Source organism: Phyllopteryx taeniolatus, chromosome 16 (assembly GCF_024500385.1).
Source record: "Phyllopteryx taeniolatus isolate TA_2022b chromosome 16, UOR_Ptae_1.2, whole genome shotgun sequence".
Classification (NCBI taxonomy): Eukaryota; Metazoa; Chordata; class Actinopteri; order Syngnathiformes; family Syngnathidae; genus Phyllopteryx; species Phyllopteryx taeniolatus.
The window spans coordinates 2,367,918-2,388,416 of NC_084517.1; the positions used below are offsets into that span (position 1 = coordinate 2,367,918).

The 20,499-nt window shown below is 42.0% G+C and overlaps 1 protein-coding gene across 3 annotated transcripts in view; it reads left to right on the top strand.

Annotated features, from left to right (window-relative positions):
* The window catches only part of prr12b (proline rich 12b), a 44,490-nt gene extending 30,728 nt beyond the window's left edge, over positions 1-13,762 (top strand). The window contains exons 8-16 of one of the 3 annotated variants that reach the window (XM_061749213.1): positions 1,636-2,243; positions 2,320-2,436; positions 3,413-3,546; positions 6,358-7,157; positions 7,230-7,349; positions 9,159-9,256; positions 9,343-9,474; positions 10,410-10,505; positions 12,768-13,762. In XM_061749213.1, coding sequence (XP_061605197.1) covers positions 1,636-2,243; positions 2,320-2,436; positions 3,413-3,546; positions 6,358-7,157; positions 7,230-7,349; positions 9,159-9,256; positions 9,343-9,474; positions 10,410-10,505; positions 12,768-12,902 — 2,240 coding nt within the window. In that variant the 3' untranslated portion in view covers positions 12,903-13,762. The other 2 variants (XR_009784798.1, XM_061749214.1) reach the window with 2 other exon arrangements.
* Positions 13,763-20,499: the final 6,737 nt, after the last annotated feature.

A 20,499-nucleotide genomic window follows, 5' to 3' on the forward strand; every position in this document is an offset into this window, starting at 1 on the left:
CAACTTTACTTTAAAGATGTTTTAAAAAATGTTAAGACACTGTAACATGATGTACAGTTTAAACCTTTAATTCAGTGATTCTTGCATGCCACTAGAGTGAGCCCACGTACCACTAGTGGTACTTGTACCACACTTTGAGAACGACTGCTGTAGAGCGTTTCACTCATGACAGATGGTTACTTGGACATCACGAGCTTCTCAGAGCTGCGTAACCATTACATCACACATCGTGACTATTGAGTGGGTAGCAATAAATATAATTAGAACATTTGAGCATTTCGTGTTTTGTGTTCAATTACAATAAGATTTTTATTATTTGTATGTTGAAAAACAACATCAGAAATAGCAGGTAAACCTACTGTTAATCCAAGCTGAAGCGACGTGAGTTGAACTTTATTCAAATAATTTGTCAATGCATCTGCCATTATTATTACTTGCCATAATGGAATGCCAAAAGGGCGTCATGGTGTGTGGCTGGTTAGCACATCTGCCTCACAGTTCTGAGGACCGTGGTTCAATCCCGGCCCCACCTCTGTGGAGTTTGCATGTTCTCCCCGTGCCTGCGTGGGTTTTCTCCGGGTACTCCGGTTTCCTCCCACATCCCCAAAACATGCATGGTAGGTTAATTGAAGTGTCTAAATTGCCCGGAGGTGTGAATGTGAGTGTGAATGGTTGTTTGTTTCTATGTGCCCTGCGATTGGCCGGCGACTGATTCAGGGTGTACCCCGCCTCTCGCCCGGAGATAACTGGGATGAGCTCCAGCACGGCTGCGAACCTAGTGAGGATGAGCGGAACGGAAGATGAATGATTGAATGAATATATATTTTCTGGGTGCGGCACGGTGGACTACTGCCTCACAGTTCTGAGGTCCCAGGTTCAAATCCGGCCTTCCAGTCTTGAGTTTGCATGTTCTCCCCATGCCTGTGTGGGTTTTCTCTGGGTAATCCTGTTTTTTCTCACATCCCAAAAACATGCATTGTAGGTTAATTGTTGTCTTTAAATTGCCCATAGGTGTGAATGTGAGTGTGAATGATCTTGCCCGCAGATAGCAAGGATAAGTTCCAGCATGCCCGGTGACCCTAGTGAGGTTAAGCGTTGTGGAAAATGGATGGATGGATATATTTTCTGGGTTGCCTAAAAATCATATATTATCAAAGCTCAGATGCTAAATATATTTTTGGCATCCATTTAAACATAAAATCCAATGTAACAAGATTCTTATTTCTGTCAGTCTGTCATCAAACACTTTATTGTTGTGCCTACATAGGCTACATTGAATACACAAGCAATCTTGATCTTGATTAAACATTTCCTCCTTTTAGCTATTAGACTTCTACATCATAGCATTTACTCATTGATTTAAGTTAACTTGCCATAAATCAGTGTATCAAGCAGTAAAAATACAGATTAAAGTCAATTTATGACTAAAATCATCTCTTTTTATCTTTTGGTGAATACCGATGCCAAACTGAAAACCATAAGCAAAGCTGAGATATTGAAAAATATTTCCTGTACTTTATATCAAACTGTAGTCTAACCCATCAAACTAAAACCTACCAAACCAGCGCAATGACTTTCATTTAGCATTCAGGAGCTGAAGGTGAAGCTGATTTCCTCCCCCTCCCTTTGTTCCAGATTCCCCATCAAGCCCCGTGCTCGCTCCAGCTCCGCTGTCTGCATCACCCTCCGTTTCCCCTTCACCACCCACCTACTCTTCATCCTCGCCGCTCCCTCCTGTGTGTCTTTCTGTCTCTGTGAACTCCCTGCAGTCGATCCAGCGGGAGGAAGAGGTGGATCCCCCTTATCCTCTCTGCAAACAGCAGCAGGCCTCCTACCAAGCAGCTCCAACTGCAGGCACCTCCCCACCCCCCTCCACCTCACCTCCAGCCATCCCCTCACCCCCCCTTTCCAACCTTCCCCAGAGCCACTCCATACCCCCACCGTCCACCACACCTCCTCCGTCATGCTCTGACCAGGACCAGGAACCCGAAGCCGGGCAGGCTTCCCCCTCCTCCCCGTCATCTTCTTCACCATCAGCCTCTTCCTCCCCGCCTCCGTCCCCTCCCACTCCAGAGGAGGCCCCAGCATCCCAGAGACTCACCGCCCTGCACCTGGCCAAGAAACAGGCTGATGCTGCAATTGCAGGGGAGAGTGAAGAGGAAGACAGTGAGAGTGGAGGCGAGGGAATCTTCCGTGAACGCGATGAGTTTGTTATCCGAACCGAAGACATAGGGACACTCAAGGTAAGTTCCTTCACAGCTCATAGAAGTATGGATGGAAAAGCCATAAATATCTCACATCATTTGTTTGCATCATTAGATGGCTTTGCAGACGGGTCGGGAGCCGCCACCAATCTGGAGAGTGCAGAAAGCCTTGCTCCAGAAATTCAGCCCCGAGATCAAAGATGGTCAAAGGCAGTTCTGTGCAACCAGTAATGTGAGTTTTCCCATAGACTTTGTTTCTCCTGAGGGTCTGGGGTGGAAATACATACTCAAGCCCTTACCATCAAATCTTTCTATAATCGATTCGCCTACTGACTATGGATCAAATAATAATAAAAAAATCCCCCCACTATTTAAAAAATAAAAAAATAAATAATAAATTATATATATATATATATATATATATTTACTACTACTAACATGCATTTTATTCCCATTTATGAGGGCTGGACTTCGATCCTTAAACTGCATATGTTGCTACTAAGTGTATGGGATAAATTTGGTGTACAGAATATGAATATTTAGCAAAATGCTAAATGCTCAACAGTTAGCAATCGTGATTAGCGGTAGTAATTACCATACCAAAAATGCTAGCTACCATTCTGCTCACTCATACATCATGTTACATGTACATTACACATCTAACAGTGTCTTAAAAATCACTTACAGGCGCTCCCATCTGTCGTTTTTTGGCGATGTTTGCAGGGGCCCAACACCGCGTCCGTCTGCAATCAATATCAGTGCGAAACATGGGTTCCAGCAGCATAAACAGGGTTCCGGAACTTTTTTTAAAAAAAAAAAGGTCCCGGCAGAGCAAAGTTTTGCGTTGACCTATTTTTTAAGTTGGCTTTGCCGAGTTTTTTATTTTTTTGCCCAGTCCTAATTCATACTGAATCATGTTGGCTTGTCCAGCGCCCTTAAAAGGACTTGAAAGAAAAATTTAAATCTTAGTATTTCGTGAGCATGCAACACTAACCCATGCTCATGAGATACGAACTTGTGCGTACCATCTGCAAATTGTTTTCCGTTACAAAATATTGAATTCTTTCAATATTACTTGACCCTTTAAGTGTCTAGTCGGGTTGCTGTCATGGCATATGTGCCATATGACAACATCTCTCATCATTCCCTTGTTTATATTCACAAAATTTACTGAATGTTTGTTCTTATTGTGAATGTCTCTTCCCCAGTATTTGGGTTATTTTGGAGATGCTAAAATGCGATACCAGCGTTTGTATGTGAAGTTCCTAGAGAATGTCAACAAGAAGGATTATGTCAGAGTGTGTTCCAGAAAGCCATGGCACAGAACTGGTCTGACTCTGAGGTAAGTCAGGTGGTTAGTTATTTTATTTATACCGTATAGTATAAAAAAATTATAAAAATGCTTTAAAACTGTTATATGATGTAATTTTTTATATACTTTTTTACTCTCTTTTCTGCTGCCAAGTCAACATTGCAAATGAAAATCTGTTTTCAATTGCCTTACCTGGATAAATCAAGGTTTAAGTGAAATAAATAAATAAATATTTGAGAACAGAGTACTCTTCAGGTACTTTTCTTTGTTCTAAAAACAGTGGGATTTCCACCATGTTTTCACCTGAATCAATGTTTTTACATGTGATAGTATCATATCAAAGATTTTCACCATACTTGAAAATTAGTTTATGTATTAAAGGCCAAATATGGAACCATTGTCTCTTATATTTTTACATTGTGAAATTAATTTCCTAAATACAGTAGAAACAGAATTGGTGTTGTGATTGAATTAAAAATCACTTAGGGCCATATTGTGTGTAAGTCAGAAAAGTCGCGCAGATGCGCGCAATCTCCCGTCAACTCAAATCTGTCATTGACACATCCTCGTACCAGGTAAACACTCTGGGTGGAGCAACCCAATAGGTGGCTGTTCTAGGTCAAATCTGGCCAGGGGTGCATGGTGTGTGCATTCACTCCTGGACTTAACCACTTGTCTTCTTCCGCACTTTAAGAGGCTGTAGAAAGTCTAGTGGTGAAACATTATATTGCACATTTTGATTAAGTTAACTACACCGACAGGCAACAGCTGTCTCATGCTTATGGTGTTGGACACAACTGGCCCACATATGCTCAGCTATGATCAAAAGATGGCCAACGGCCATAATGTATCTCTACAACATTCTGCCAACACCCGAATGTTGATATTTTATATCATATCAATTGGCTAAAAATATCTGCCTCAGCGAGCTCTTTCACCTGTGAGGAGCTTTTTCGCTTCCAACATTCTGTTATGGCTTGGAGGTTTTTGTTTTTTTTAAACCGACGCTTATTACAACTACAGTCATCATAATGGAGAAATATGTAAGTTAGCATTTGAATAATTTAATTATAAAATTTTATTTTATCTATGTCGTCGTAAAATACGTTGAAGTGACTCACCCTCTGTCCGTAGCTCAAACTGGGGGTCGGAACCGCTAAACTATAGAACAACAGGTACACCCGCTTTTCAAGTCAGTCATAAGCACCTTATTTAGATTAAATTACCGTAATTTCTCGTGTCTCATGCGCAGCCATGTATAATACGCACCCCCAAAGTTGACCTCAAAATTCTGGAAAACCCTTCTACCTATGTATAATGCATTTTTACAATGCATGACTTTGCTTCTACCCATATGATCAAAACATGAAGTATTATCTGTATTTTCTTAGGGTTTTTTCAAAAAAATATTCTGAAGTTAAGCACTTGGTTTGAACACTTTTCCTCCTTTTTTTAATATACTTGCTCTTATTTTGAAATTCACACCCCTACTTTTATTTAGTAAATGAGAAAGCACACAGTTGTGTGCATATATTTGATTACCCAGGCAGAATTTGTAAGATGGGTACAATTCTTTAAAGAAAACATGAAGGACCAGGCAAAACACATTTAATTTTATTTTAATTGGATTCAAATTAAACGGTGAAGCATTTCAGAAAAAGCATTAAACAAAACATAACCAAAAAAATAAAATTAATGATGGTTGTTGTTCATTCATCAGTCATATTTAAATTATATATTTAAATATTTCAAATTCTGCCAGGGTATGTAAATTTATGAGCACAACTATATATGCAGTCATACATACCCCTGTCATATTGGAATGTAAGTGTAGGCTACACCTTATTTATAACCACTAAGTGGCGGTGGCATTTTTGAATGAAAGTGTACAGCTTTTTCTTAACCACTAGATGGCGGCATACATTTATAAAATGTGAAAGTTATTTCCATTTGCACCCATACCTATGTATAATGCGCACCATTGACCTTTGACTATTTTTTTGGGGGGAAAATGTGCATTATACACGAGAAATTACGGTACTTTAACATCCATCTATCCATTTTCCTCACGAGGGTCGCGGGCGTGCTGGAGAGGTGGTGTACACCCTGAACTGGTTGCCAGCCAATTGCAGGGCATATAAAAACAAACAACCATTCACACTCACATTCACACCTATGGAAAATTTAGAGTTTTCAATTAACCTACCATGCATGTTTTTTGGGATATGGGAGGAAACCGGAGTACCTGGGTAAAACCCACGCAGGCATGGTGAGAACATGCAAACTCCACACAGGGAAGGCCAGATTTTGAACCCAGGTCCTCGGAACTGGGAGGCAGATGTTCTAACCAGTCGTTCACCGTGCCGCTAAATTAATTTTATTTCATACAGAATAAAAAAACACATGCTCCTTCAAAAAGCAGCGTGTCAGACGCAATGCGCATGTCAGCGTTGTGCATGTCTCACTGATGACGACATAACCATTGCGGAGGTTAATTTCAGATTTAAAATGTGCTATATTTTCCAAATGGATTTCAATGGCATTCACTAGTCTCAGAAAAACTCCAAGCTCCATCATTTACAGCCAGCCTCAGTCTTCAGTGAGTCGTGCCTCTTTGGTGGCTGTGGACACTTGAGCCAGTTAGGCACAATGGGTGACGGGGGAATGCACGTAGCTTGAAGGTGCGCAAGACAGCCACGTAAAAAAGATGTAGGCATGAACAGGAGAATATTGCCCTTAATTAATAATACAGAGAGAGATTGATAGAATCAAATGCACTAAGTACTATGTACAAATACTGTGGGCTGCTCTCAGCTGGCTTGTTCAATCTGTTCCTGATAGGCGCCAGTCGCTACCAAAACAACTACCCACCCTTCACAATCAAACTCCACCTCGACTGGAGAGAGATGACAGGGACAAGGACCGACCGAAAGAGAAGGAGCTGAAGGAGAAGAAGGAGAGGGAGCAAAGAGAAAAAGCAGAAAAGGAGCAAAAAGAAAGAGAGCGGAAGGAAAAGGTGGAGAGGGATAAAAAAGAAGAGGAACATGAGAGGGAGCAGAGAGCAAGGGACAGGAAAGAAAAGGAGAATGCAGAAAAAGAAGAGAAAAATCAGAGATGGGATAGAGACCAGAGAGAGAGGAAAACTAAAGAAAAGACAGTGCTCCTCAAATCGGAGAGTGAAAGAAGAAACAAGGAGATGAGAGAATCTGAGAGAGAACAAAAAGAGAGAGATAAGAGGTGTAGGGAACTAAAGGAGAGGGAGGAACAGGACAGGGTGTGCAAAGGAAGGGAGCGGCAGGAGAGTGAACGCAAGGAAAACGAGAAGCAGGGGAAGGATAGGGTTAAAGAAAAAGAGAGACTGGGTCCAGAAACAGGAGTCACAGAAAGGGGCAGACACAAGGAGAAACAAAAGGAGTTGGGGAAAGATACAGGAGCAAGAGATGTCCTTGAGGTCAGAAGAGGAACAGGGCAATGTGTGAAGGAGGAAAAAAGAGGAGTTGAGAAGAAGATGGTGCGTCACTCCAGAGGCAAGATGACAATGGACAAGACAGAACCTCCTCCAAAGAAGAGGAAGCAGTGGATGAAGGAGTTGCCATCCTCCTCTTCTGAATCTGATTCCTCACTTCCCAGTGAAGATGAAGGTCAGCAATTCATTGGGCAAACATCCAACGTCATCACTTCTGAGCTTCAGTGTAAGTTCTTTTTGTTTTCAGGACCACTGCGGGTTGGAATGAATAGCCGGGCCATGAGAGAGATGTTTAGGAGCTATGTGGAGATGTTGGTCAGCACAGCGCTCGACCCTGACATGATCCAAGCCTTGGAGGACACAGATGGTGAGAACTCTCATTGACCAATGCAGCAAAAGGCTTCAGAGAAAGCGACTTATCATGCAACTGAGCAAAACTATTATGGCTCCATCCATCCATTTTCAACACCACTTATCCTGGTTAGGGTCATGGGGCGCTGGAGCCTATCCCAGCTGACTTCGGCTGAAAGGCAGACTACACCCTGAACTGGTCGCCAGTCAGTCGCAGGGCACATACAGGCACGGACAACCGTTCGTACTCACATTCACACTGTCACTGAGTGGGAACTGAACCCACGCTGCCCGCACCAAAGTCAGGCGAGTGTATCACTACACCATCAGTGACTCCGTTGATTGCCTTTAGGACTTATTAAGATCATTCAGCTTACTGGAATGAATGCTCAGAAAACATTACAGACTCTATTTTTGTACACAGCGTAGCTGCTGTAGAGCATAAAAACTGACACATCTTAATTTTTGTGCGAGCGCAAGGTGGCAATTTGGCAGATCATTCTGCGCCAAGCTGGGTGTATGGGCCCTTGGAGATGCGCTTGGCAGAGTTTTGTGTCAGGAATTCCATCTAATCTAATCACACTAGGACCACTTCTAAGTTTTCGCGCAGGTGGTCTAATGCGATTTTGGTGAATTTGATTGAAGTACATGCAGGCAAACAGACATACAAGTGCCGCGGACATGTGGTGGATGACAGACATATTTCAACAGCGGGAATCAAACCCTTCTAATCATTGTAGAAATCTATACATTTAATGCATTATAATTTTTTAGCATCATTTTCTGTACTTTTTTAATCATCCCACTTACTGTGGTGGGGGTCACACGAACAATCGTAGGAGGGGATCTACAGTAGATACATGAGGTCTGCAGACATATTTAAGTCACCAGCGGCTTTCACCAGGTCATTCTGTATTTCCAGTCACGCAGGGATCGCTACCTCCTCTTGTGCATATAGAGACGAGACTGCGAAACAATTGCGCTGTATTTAAAGGGAATGAAAGGAGCCGCTTTGATTGAGCAAGATTGAAGTCGCTGTGAGCAGACCCACACCAGCGCAGACCTCCCACCTTTAAATGCGCTGATGTACACTGGTCCACGAATATACCAACACAAGGTCTAACCCACCTCCTTGCAGCGTTACGTCATGCACAGTGCTTGATTACAACAGTCACATATAGTATACTTTTTTCACAATTTAAAATGCTTCCCACGTGTCTTATAGCATGAATGTTTTAACCAAAATACCCCAAGGATCAATAATGACATAAAATAAGACCATTTGTCCCCTCCCCTAAGGGATTCTGGATGCTCATAACTAGGATATATAATCATATTTACAGGTGATAAATCATCAAACGAGTCACTGAGGGTGTGGTGGTACATTCGCCTGACTTTGATGTAGGCAGCGTGGGTTCAGTTCCCATTCAGTGACGGTGTGAATGTGAGTCTGAATGGTTATCTGCGACTGACTGGCGACCAGTTCGGGTGTAGTCCGCCTTTCGCCCGAAGTAAGATGGGATAGGCTCCAGCGCCCCTAAATAGGATAAGTGGTGTAGAGAATGGATGGATGGATGGATAAGTTATCAAACACTCAGCAACATCATTGCTTAAAAATTTAGTGCAATGCAAGTGGAAGAATCATTTCAAAAGGATAAACAGTGAATATCATAGGCACAATTATGACTGTGGACTTTGCAAGGGAAAGCAATGAGGAGTACATCAGGACTACCAGCGCAATGGTCTAATAGTGCAATCAGTGAGCTAATAAGACAGTTGTTGAGATGTAATTTTAAAATATAAATGAATTCTTTTTATTACTTAGATGAGTTATACCTGCCGCCCATGAGGAAGATTGACAGTCTGCTTAATGAGCAGAAGAAAAGGTTGTTGAGGAGAGTCACTATGAGTGCTCAGCACCAGGTAAATAATACAATAAGAAACAGCAAGAGATGGTAAAGGAGAAGTTACACTTTTTTCCTGCTTTGTGTTCCTCTCTTTCTTGCTAGGAGGCTCTTCATATATTCCCTAAAATGACAGCAGACCCGCTGGAATCTGGAACTGTCAAAGTTCGACTTGGTGGTGAGGGTTACAACCGCAAAACTCTCAACCGCGGCAAGAGAAGTATTCCTAAGCAACAAGTAAATACTACTTCTGTTAAAAACAACATACTTTTTCTTATTGGCTCCGTGAAGGCTTGTGGTTGGTACACCAGCAGATTTCTAGTAATATTAATACACTGAGAATGACTTTCTTTATGTCACAGATACAGTATATGCATTTTAAAACATATGGTCAAATCTGCTAGTCATTCAAATTTTCCCTCACAAGCCAAGGTAAACATATATAATATGGAAGAGATTTAGAAGATTCCTACATATACATTATATTCTCAGTGCATTAACATTAAGAGGTGGGTAGAGTAGCCACAAATTGTAGTCAAGTGAGAGTACTTAGAATAATACGACTCAAGTAAAAGTAAAAAGTAGCCCTCCAAATAATTACTCGTGTAAGAGTACTGTAAGTAGTTAGAGAAAAACTACTTCTTCTTCTGATTTATTTTTTATTTTTTAAATCTGAGCATGAACACCAACCAGACAAAAACATAAAATGGGAATGTGCAAATTCAGATATCGTCCATCAGTACCATTCCTGAAAAGGGGCACATCACACACAAAGGGGGATGTGCCCCCAGTGCTCCCCTACTTCTGCCACCTCTGACTGTTGTCGGAAGGACAACCAGTATTGCTCTATAGCTGCCATATTAGCTTTCTTGGTAATGACAAGTGTCAAATACAGTACCGGTGTTGACTTTAGAATATGTTTTTAGTGTCTTTAAGAGGTTAAGGTTCAAGGAAGGTTTATGAGCTATTTCATTAAAGCATTCCCAGCTAATTGCAAGAACAATACAGATCTATGTTGATTTTAGAATGTGTCCTGACACCCACCCTACTGACCGCTAGAGCATAATCATTTTTTTTTACATGATAACCATTTTTCGTTTTTTTTTTGTTTTTTTTTTTTATGGTGAAAAAATTCCCTTAAAAAAATCCCTCTCTTTCAAATTCCTTTGCAGGATCTGAAGCTCTCTATTGAAACATGCCGTATCTACAGTCTGTATCATTCCCTTCACCACTATAAGTATCACACCTTCCTGCATTGCAAGAAGGAGGTAAGACTGCTGCTTTGTGCTCAAATAGATGAATCTTTTTAGTTGATTCTGATCCAATCGCGTCCTCTTTTTCGCAAGTTTAAACTGAAATGGATATCCTGTCAATCTTGTTGGAGGAAATTAGGGAATCACTATACTGTATGGTGAAAGTTTCACATTTAAGTAATAGTATATGTATTAAAAATGCTAAGCATAATAAGATCCCATACAAAAGTTGTGTCAAAAGTTTGGCCTTCATCTAATCAACACTGTTAGATAGGTATTCATCTAACAACATGCTTATTGTTCTGATTGTAGTTTGCAGTGGTGTAGAACTGGAGTGCAACAATAAAATCTAAACAATGTTATCTTTATAAAGAGTTTTGGATACCATTCTTGAAAGTGATTTGATTGTTCAAGTGGGTGTATTAATGAGACTGGTCGGCATTTTGCCTAAAACCTGAGCTGCATTCCCCCCCCCCAGAATTTATTCTGTGTTAGTTGATGAAAACCTCAAGTGTTTGTTGTTTTGCGCTCATGCCCAAGTACGGTGGCCTGGAAGTGCAAAAACAATAACAATTGTGAAACAATTTTAAATTTCAGATAACAAACTAACAAAAGCCAAAGCACTTTTATATTTCTGAAAACACATCAACAAAAGCAGAAACACTTTTACAAAAGATGAAACAAATGACAAAAGACGACCCAGAAAGGGAACGTCCCATTTCACAGACATTCTTAGAAATCCCACGCCCTTTCTCGGCAATACCTGCCCCGGTTCAACATGATTGGCTCCTGCATCGCAGGAAGGCTAGGCTACGCACATGTAACGAGATGTCCATCCCAAATATTATATTATATTATATTATATTATATTATATTATATTATATTATATTATATTATCCATCCATCCATCCATCCATCCATCCATCCATTTTCTGAGCAGCATCGTCTCTATTCAACAACCTACTTCTTCCTTAACTCTTAATCTATCTTTTTAAGGTCTAAGAAATGTGATCAAGTACAATATATTGTATATACAGCATCAAACGCCTATACAGGCTGGCTGTTCAGGCCGTCCATGTGAATAACAGCTCAATGTGCGGGGGTTCGACCACGTTGCACAGTGTTCGACAGGCTTTAGGTTTAATAGCATTTATATTCACACCGTCACACTCAATAAGTCACATACTGCTTTTACCGTCTGGAAGCAGTAAAGTGTGTTCTACAGGGATACAGCAGCCAATCATTGTGCAGTGGCACGTGTCCTGGAGCCAGTAATATTGGAGCAGGGCATGTCCTTCCAGGAAAATGCGCTCGATTCCTACAAATGTTGGACGTTCGCTTTCCGCGTTGTCTCAATTGTAATTTGTTTCGTCTTTGTAAAAGTGTTTCTGCTTTTGTTAATGTGTTTTCTGAAATGTAAAAGTGTTTCGGTTTTTGTTCATTTGTTTTCTGAAATGTAAGTGTTTCTGCTTTTGTTAATGTTATTTCTGAAATGTAAAAGTTTTTTGGCTCTTGTTAATTTGTTTTCTGAAATCTAAAAGTGTTTCACTATTTATTATATCATTTTGCATTTCCAGGCAACCGTACCAAACCAATGAAAGTATTAATTTGGCACCATCGTGTGGCATTTTTGTGCAATGAACTATGTTGAGGTGAATGAAGAATCTTTATTTCGACAAAAGCAGTACTTTGCCGCCAACTTGGGCCAAGGAACTATGTTGAATTGAGTTGAGGAGTTTCATTTTGACCAAATTAGTACTTTGATTCCCTCTTGAACCATCTGTAGGCAATTACCAACCTTTTTTGGGGGGGTTCAATTACTCGCCAAATTTTAACTATTTGCACAATAACACATATTTTGAGAGTTTTGGGAGTGTCCAATTGAATTATCGACTGCAGGAATGTCCACAAGATCAGTTGTCCATAAAGTTAATGTTTGTTTCTCTATCATAAGCCATCTCCAAAGGTATTTCGGAGAATTTGGCACACCTGTGCAATATCCATGCTGTCTAATCCTTATCTTGATATGCCACACCTGAGAGGTGGATGGATTATCTTGGCAAAGGAGATGTGTTTAGTAACACAGATTTAGACAGATTTGGGAATGATATTTGTGAAAAATAGGCCTTTTGTTTATGCAGAAAGTCTTGGAGTTCAGTTCTTGGAAAATGGATAAAAAACAAGCATCGCATATATATTATTGTTCAGTGTATGTTTAAATGTATATAGATAGATAGATACCATAGTATTTTGAAAACAACATGTGTTGTGTGCAGACAGACAGCATCGAGCAGGCAGCAGATGATCCCGGCCAGGAGGAGGTGGTGCAGCAGTGCATGGCCAACCAAAGCTGGCTGGAGAGCCTCTTTAATTCCTTCATGGAGCTGCTCAGCCTCAGTGGCAAAGCCTGAACAAGGAAACCCGTCCGACCAGTGAATTTACAATATGTGCATCGAGGACAAGATGGAGGCTTCCTGAGAAATCTCACTATGGTTTGAAGAAGGAACCATTTTGTTTGAGGAAGGTTTGACAAGTTGAAAATGTTCATGTGAATGTGAAGGATGTTAGGGGAGCAAAGATCATTTGGTCTCTCTCACCACAAAAAAATCATGAAGGCCTACTCAGTATGTGCACACACAGACAAACACACACTGTGTCAATAAGTAGTTGGTATTGATAACTATGGTTTGTATAATTTATACTATGACATTTTTAAAAAATTATCATCCTAAAGGGATTAATGGCTGTAAATAATTTTTGGAATATGTTTTAAAGGGGTATACAAAAAATGGCCCACCTGCAGTGTTTGCTCCTCTCAGACCTACACAGGTGAAACTAGGTTTAAAAGTGACTATGTAATAGTCTCCTTGTTTCTACCTGCCTCAGTTTGAAAGCGGTTGAGATTCAGGGGTAATGTATTTGAAATAAACTGTATTATTTTGTGTTTTTTTTCTTCAAAAGACAACCACAAAGAAGATTTTATTCCTTTAAAAACAAGAATAAAAAAAAAAAAAACTTTCTTAAAGGAAGTGTGACATGAAAAGATCCAAATGCCTAAATGTCCGTGTTTAATGTGTGTCCTTTTTATCTGTCTGTTGTTGATTGATATTTGCCATCATTTGACCTCTCGGAGGATATTCTTGCAGAGCATATTTGTTGTTATGATGTGTAAATAGTGTACAGCTTCTTCATTCTCCACTTACAAGTTCCTCTTCTGTACATGAAATTCCTGTATTTGAAAAAAGTAAATAAAACAGTTCGGATGACGTGATGATGGTTAATTTTCTCTGTACCTCACTGTACGTCATTTTACAGGAGAAAAATATAGGACACTGATGCTTTGAGATACAGTACGAGTCCCCTAACTTCAGTTTTTGAAGTTATGAGCCACTACGCTGTTTTTTTTTTTTTTTTTTTACTTTGACTTGCGTGCAAAAATTTGATATACGAGCGCTGTATTGTTGCAGTGAACTCAACTCCACTCGCGTTAGAACAAGCAGCAGTTTGGCAGATAGTAAACTATTCTTCAAAAGGGTGCTTCAAGCTGTTTATTGCCACTCGCAGTTGAAGTTAACTGTCAAACTAAAGATAAAACTAAGAGAATTACACATTGTGTATTTAACCAAACCACCTAGCTTTATCTTAGGAAAGTCTGTTTAGGTAATGCTAATAATCAATGCAAAAACACCTTTGACGGGCTAACGACTAGCATTGGTGTCATAGTGTCATAACTTTAAGCAATGACTGTTTGAACACAAACAGTGGAGTAACACAAGTAGACATATATATACAGTAGGTGCGGAAAGTATTCAGACCCCCTAAAACTTTTCAGTCTTTGTTATATTGCAGCCATTTGCTAAAATCATTTAAGTTCACCCCCCCCCCCCCCCCCCATTAATGAACACACAGCACCCCATATTGACAGAAAACAGCGGAATTGTTGAAATTTTTGCAGATTTATGAAAAAAGAAAAACTGAAATATCCCACAGCCATAAGTATTCAGACCCTTTGCTGTGACACTCATATATTTAACTCGGGGGCAGTCCATTTCTTCTGAGATTCCTTGAGATCGTTCTACACCTTCATTGGAGTCCAGCTGTGTTTGATTATACTGATTGGAATTGATTAGAAAAGCCACACACGTGTCTATATAAGACCTTACAGCTCATGTTTTTGTAAGGTGCAATTATAGAGTGCTACACACGACACATTACAAAAATATGTTTTTAAAAAAATTTTTTTGGGTGTGGGAAGCTGAGATGTATAAATGGCATTTCCGTTCATTTCAATGAGGAAAGCTGATTTGAGATACGAGTATTTTTTGTAACGAGGATGTCACTGAATGAATTAAACTCCTATCTCAAATCACCTTCTATTTATTTGTTCATTCATCTTCCGTTCCGCTTATCCTCAATAGGGTCGCGGGAGTGCAGGAGTCTATCCCACCTATCTCCGGCCGAGAGGCGGGGTACACCCTGAATTGGTCACCAGCCGATCGCAGGACATATAAAAACAAACAACTATTCACACTACATGCATACCAACGGGCAATTTAGAGTCTCCAATTAACGTACCCTGCATGTATTTGGGACGTGAGAGGAAACTGGAGTACTCGGAGAAAACCCACGCAGGCACAGGGAGAACATACAAACTTGATTTGCATGTTTTGAACACAACTGGGAGACTTAAGGGAAAGTTAACTGTTTACTACATTTGCGAGCTGGCAATATCATCAAAATGTTCAGAGAATCTGGAGAAATCACTGCATGTAAGCGGCAAGGCCGAAAACCAACATTGAGTGCCCGTGACCTTCGATCCCTCAGGCGGCACTGCATAAAAAAAACAATGTGTAAAGGATATCACCACATGGGCTCAGGAACACTTAAGAAAACCAATGTCAGTAAATACAGTTTGGTGCTACATCCGTAAGTGCAACTTGAAACTCTACTATGCAAAGCAAAAGCCATTTATCAACAACACCCAGAAACTCCGCTGGCTTCTCTGGGCCCGAGCTCATCTTAGATGGAGTGACGCAAAGTGGAAAAGTGTTCAGTGGTCCAACGAGTCCACATTTCAAATTGTTTTGGGAAATTGTGGACGTTGTGTCCTCCAGGCCAAATAGGAAAAGAACCATCCGGGCTGGACGCAAAGTTCAAAAGCCAGCATCTGTGATGGTACGGGGCTATGTTAGTGCCAATGACATGGGTAACTTACACATCTGTGAAGGCACCATTAATGCTGAACGGTACATACAGGTTTTGGAGAAACATATGCTGCCATCCAAGCAATGTCTTTTTCACGGACGCCCCTGGTTATTTCAGCAAGACAATGCCAAACCACATTCTGCACGTGTTACAACAGCGTGGCTTCGTTGTAAAAAAGTGCGGGTACTAGACCGGCCTGCCTGCAGTCCAGACCTGTCTCCCATTGAAAATGTGTGGCGCATTATGAAGCGTAAAAAATACGACAACGGAGACCCCAGACTGTTGAACAGCTGAAGCTGTAAATCAAGCAAGAATGGGAAAGAATTCCACCTTCAAAGCTTCAACAATTAGTGTCCTCAGTTCCCAAACGTTTATTGAATGTTGTTAAAAGAAAAGGTGATGTAACACAGTGGTAAACATGACCCTGTTCCAGCTTTTTTGGAACGTGTTGCAGCCAAAAAATTCTAAGTTAATGATTATTTGCTAAAAACAATGACGTTTATCAGTTTGAACATTAAATATCTTGCCTTTGTAGTGTACTCAATTAAATATAGATTGAACATGATTTGAAAATCATTGTAATCTGTTTTTATTTATGTTTTAAACAACGTCCCAACTTCATTGGAATTGGGGTTGGACAGAGAGCCAGTAGGAACATGAACACTGATTGTCCATGCTTCAAAATGTTTATACTGATATTCAAAGTGTGGCATCCGCTTACAGGCATGTCTACAGCAGCAGGAATTAGGAAATAGCTGCAGATGGCTCAGATAGAAAACACAGTCAAAGACACAGTGATTCTACACCCCAGGGCACAGGAGAGAGCCAGTGCACTGAGGTGAGAAACTAATATAGGAAGTCATTAAACATGCAACACCAAACATGACAACTAATTTATTCTTTCTCTAATTTCAAATTTCTTAAACTGTCAGTGTGGAACTCTAGCAAGATTTGAGCCACCTTAACAATGATGTCAAAATGTAAAAAATCATATTTTTTCAGGGCATATGTGTAGATAGAGAAATATTTTCTCATGTTTTGCTATTACACTCTGCTTGCATTGGGGCCAAGGTGGGCAAGCAATCCACCAGATGATGCAATAGTCAATAGGCTATAGTCAACAGTCCATCCATCCATTTTTCATACCGCTTTATCCTCACAAGTGTCGTGGGCGTGCTGGAGCCTATCCCAGCCATCTTCGGGCAAGAGGCGGGGTACACCCTGAACTGGTCACTAACCAATCGCAGGGCACATATAAACAAACAACCATTCGCGCACACATTCACACCTAAGGGCAATTTAGAGTCATCAATCAACCTACCATGCATGTTTTTGGGATATGGGAGGAAACCGGAGTGTCCAGAGAAAACCAGGCACGGGGAGATCCCCGGTCCTCAGAACTGTGAGGCACATGTACTAACCAGTCGTTCACCGTGCCGCCTAGTCAACTGTCATTACATCTAAACATTTTCAACCATCTTGACCAGGACACCCTGGAAGAAAATATTTTCTTGTTTAACCTTTCTGGTAAAATAAATAAAAACAAGACACAATATCTCTTACTTTTGAGACATAAAGACATTGAGGAAAACAGTCACTGAGCAATAAAGGGTTGCTAGTTATCTGGTAATGTCATGAACGGAACAGAGGATAGGACCCAAAAATGCACGACTACAAAACAATTTGACAGTTTCCAAAAAGAGAGGTTTAATAGACGGGCATAGGTCGGTACACAGGCAGGCAATCCAAGAGAGGCAACAGTATCCAAAAACATGAGGCAAAGAGACAAGGTCGATAATCGGAAAAGGGTCAGGTCTTACTGTGAATCTATGACGTGGAAACAAGGAATGCTGGAACGCGACGACAAGGTACAACGAACTGGCAACGAGAGGAAATGAGACACGAGGTTATATACAAGGGGTAATTAGGGTGAACGAGGCACAGGTGATGAAGATGCTCACATGAGCAGGTGTGTGTGAAAAAGGGGGGGGAAGACAAAACCCGGAACACACACACATATGACAGTACCCCCCCCCCCCTTAACAGACGGCCCCAGACGGCCCTGGGGCCCTGGATGCGCAACGTGGAGGTCCCGAATGAGCGAATCATCCACGATAAACGCAGACGGTACCCAGGAACGCTCCTCAGGGCCATAGCCCTCCCAGTCCACCAGATATTGAAACCCCCTGCCCCTCCGACGAGATGACAACAGCCGCTTCACAGAGAAGACAGGGCCCCCATCCACAAACCGGGGGGGAGGAGGGGGCCTGGAAGGCGGGACCAGAGGGGACTCCCGGGCTGGCTTGAGTAGGCTGACGTGAAAAGTAGGGTGGACCCGCATGGACCTTGGGAGCCTCAGCTTCACGGTGACAGGGTTGATTATTTTTGTGATGGGGAAGGGCCCAACGAACCTGGGAGCGAGCTTCTTGGACTCCACCCGGAGTGGAATATGTTTGGTCGAAAGCCAAACTCGCTGACCCACTTTGTAGTTCGGGGCCGGTGTCCTCCGACGGTCAGCAGCGGCTTTGTAGGACCGTCCCTGGCGCAGCAGCATCTGGCGGGCTCGCTCCCAGGTCCTCCTACAGCGTCTCACCAAGGTTAATGCCGCTGGAACTGTGGATTCTGGGGCTATGGCAGGAAACAGAGATGGTTGGTAACCATGCACAACGTGAAAAGGCGATAGACCAGTGGATGCAGAGGGGAGGGAATTGTGGGAGAATTCGACCCAAACCAGTTTCTGAGACCAGGATCGCGGCTCCCGTGAAGCGAGACATCGGAGCCCCGTCTCCAGGTCCTGGTTCAGCCTCTCGGTTTGGCCGTTGGTTTCAGGATGAAACCCGGATGACAGACTGACGGTAGCACCTATGAGTTTACAAAACTCCTTCCAAAATTGCGAAATGAATTGGGGACCCCTATCAGACACCACATTCTTGGGGAAACCATGGAACTTAAAAACCTGATTAATCATTAGCTCGGCAGTGTCTTTAGCTGAGGGGAGTTTTGGAAGTGCAATGAAGTGCGCCATCTTAGAGAACCTGTCAACAACTGTAAGAATGGTGGTATTGCCTTTAGAGGCCGGTAATCCTGTAACAAAGTCTACGGAAATGTCTGACCAAGGACGTTGTGGTATTGGCAGGGGTCGCAACTCCCCAGAAGGACGTTGATGAGAGGCCTTGTTAGCAGCACATACCTGGCAAGCATTGACGTAATCGCTAACATCCCTCCTAACATTAGGCCACCAAAAGCGCTGTTTCGACCACTGATAGCGTCTTGGCAATGCCTGGGTGACATACCATTCGGTTCGTGTGAGCCCAGTGGATGACTTTTCCCCTTAAGGTCGGAACCACATAAAGCCTGTTCTCGGGGGAATCTTCAGGGCTAGGAGTGTCTTTCAGAGCCCCTTCAACCGCAGTCTCAATGTCCCAAACAAAAGCAGAAATGAAGCATGACTTAGGCAAAATAGTCTTAGGGTCGGACAAAGAACTCTCCTCGGAGAAAATGCGTGACAAAGCATCTGGCTTACCATTTTTAGAACCCGGTCGGTATGATAACGTAAAATTAAATCTAGAGAAGAAAAGAGCCCATCTAGCCTGCCTCGCATTTAATCTTTTGGCAGTTTTAATATAGTCAAGGTTCTTGTGATCTGTCCATACTAAAAACGGAGTATGTGCCCCCTCTAGCCAGTGCCTCCACTCCATCAAAGCCACCTTGACTGCCAACAGTTCACGGTCGCCAATGTCATAATTTTTTTCAGCTGGGGTCAATTTTTTGGAGAGAAACGCACAAGGATGTAACTTCTCATCCTTGAGACTTCTGGGAGAGCACTGCTCCTATTCCGGCATCAGACGCATCGACTTCTACCACAAACTGCTGTTTGAGATCTGGCAAAGTAAGGATGGGAGCGGAGGTAAAGCTCGACTTAAGTTTTTGAAAAGCTGCATGACAAAGCGGGTTCCATACAAAAGGTTTGTGTGGCGAGGTAAGATCATGCAAAGGAGAGGCTATAGAACTGAAATTCCTGATGAATTTCCTGTAGAAGTTTGCGAACCCTAAGAACCTTTTTACATCTTTGCGTGACGTGGGAGTAGGCCAATTAATAACGGCATCGACTTTGCAAGGGTCCATCTTGACTTCACCTTGAGCCAGGATGAAACCCAGAAAAGAAACGGACGCCTGGTGGAACTCACATTTCTCACCCTTGACATAGAGTTGATTCTGCAGTAACTGCTGCAAAACAGAGCGGACATGAATAATGTGAGTCTCCTCATCCAGGGAGAATATCATCTAAATAAACAAAAACATAAACATTCAACATGTCGCGCAGGACATCGTTGACAAGGTTCTGGAAAACAGCTGGAGCGTTAGTAAGCCCAAAAGGCATTACCAAATATTCATAATGTCCCGTTGGTGTGTTAAATGCTGTTTTCCATTCATCCCCCTCCCTTATCCTGACTAGATGATATGCATTTCTTAAGTCCAGTTTTGTGAAAATCTTGGCTCCCTCCAGGAACTCAAAGGCGGTGGAGATGAGAGGAAGAGGGTACCTGTTTTTTACCGTGATCTCATTGAGACCCCGGTAATCGATACAGGGTCGCAGGGTCTTGTCTTTCTTGTCCACGAAGAAAAATCCTGCTCCCGCAGGGGATGAAGATGGGCGAATGATCCCGGCTGCCAGTGATTCTTCTACGTATTCCTTCATGGCCTTGTGTTCCGGCCCTGAAAAAGAGAACAACCTCCCTCGTGGGGGTGTGGTTCCAGGCAGCAAGTCAATAGCACAGTCATAAGGTCTGTGGGGTGGAAGGG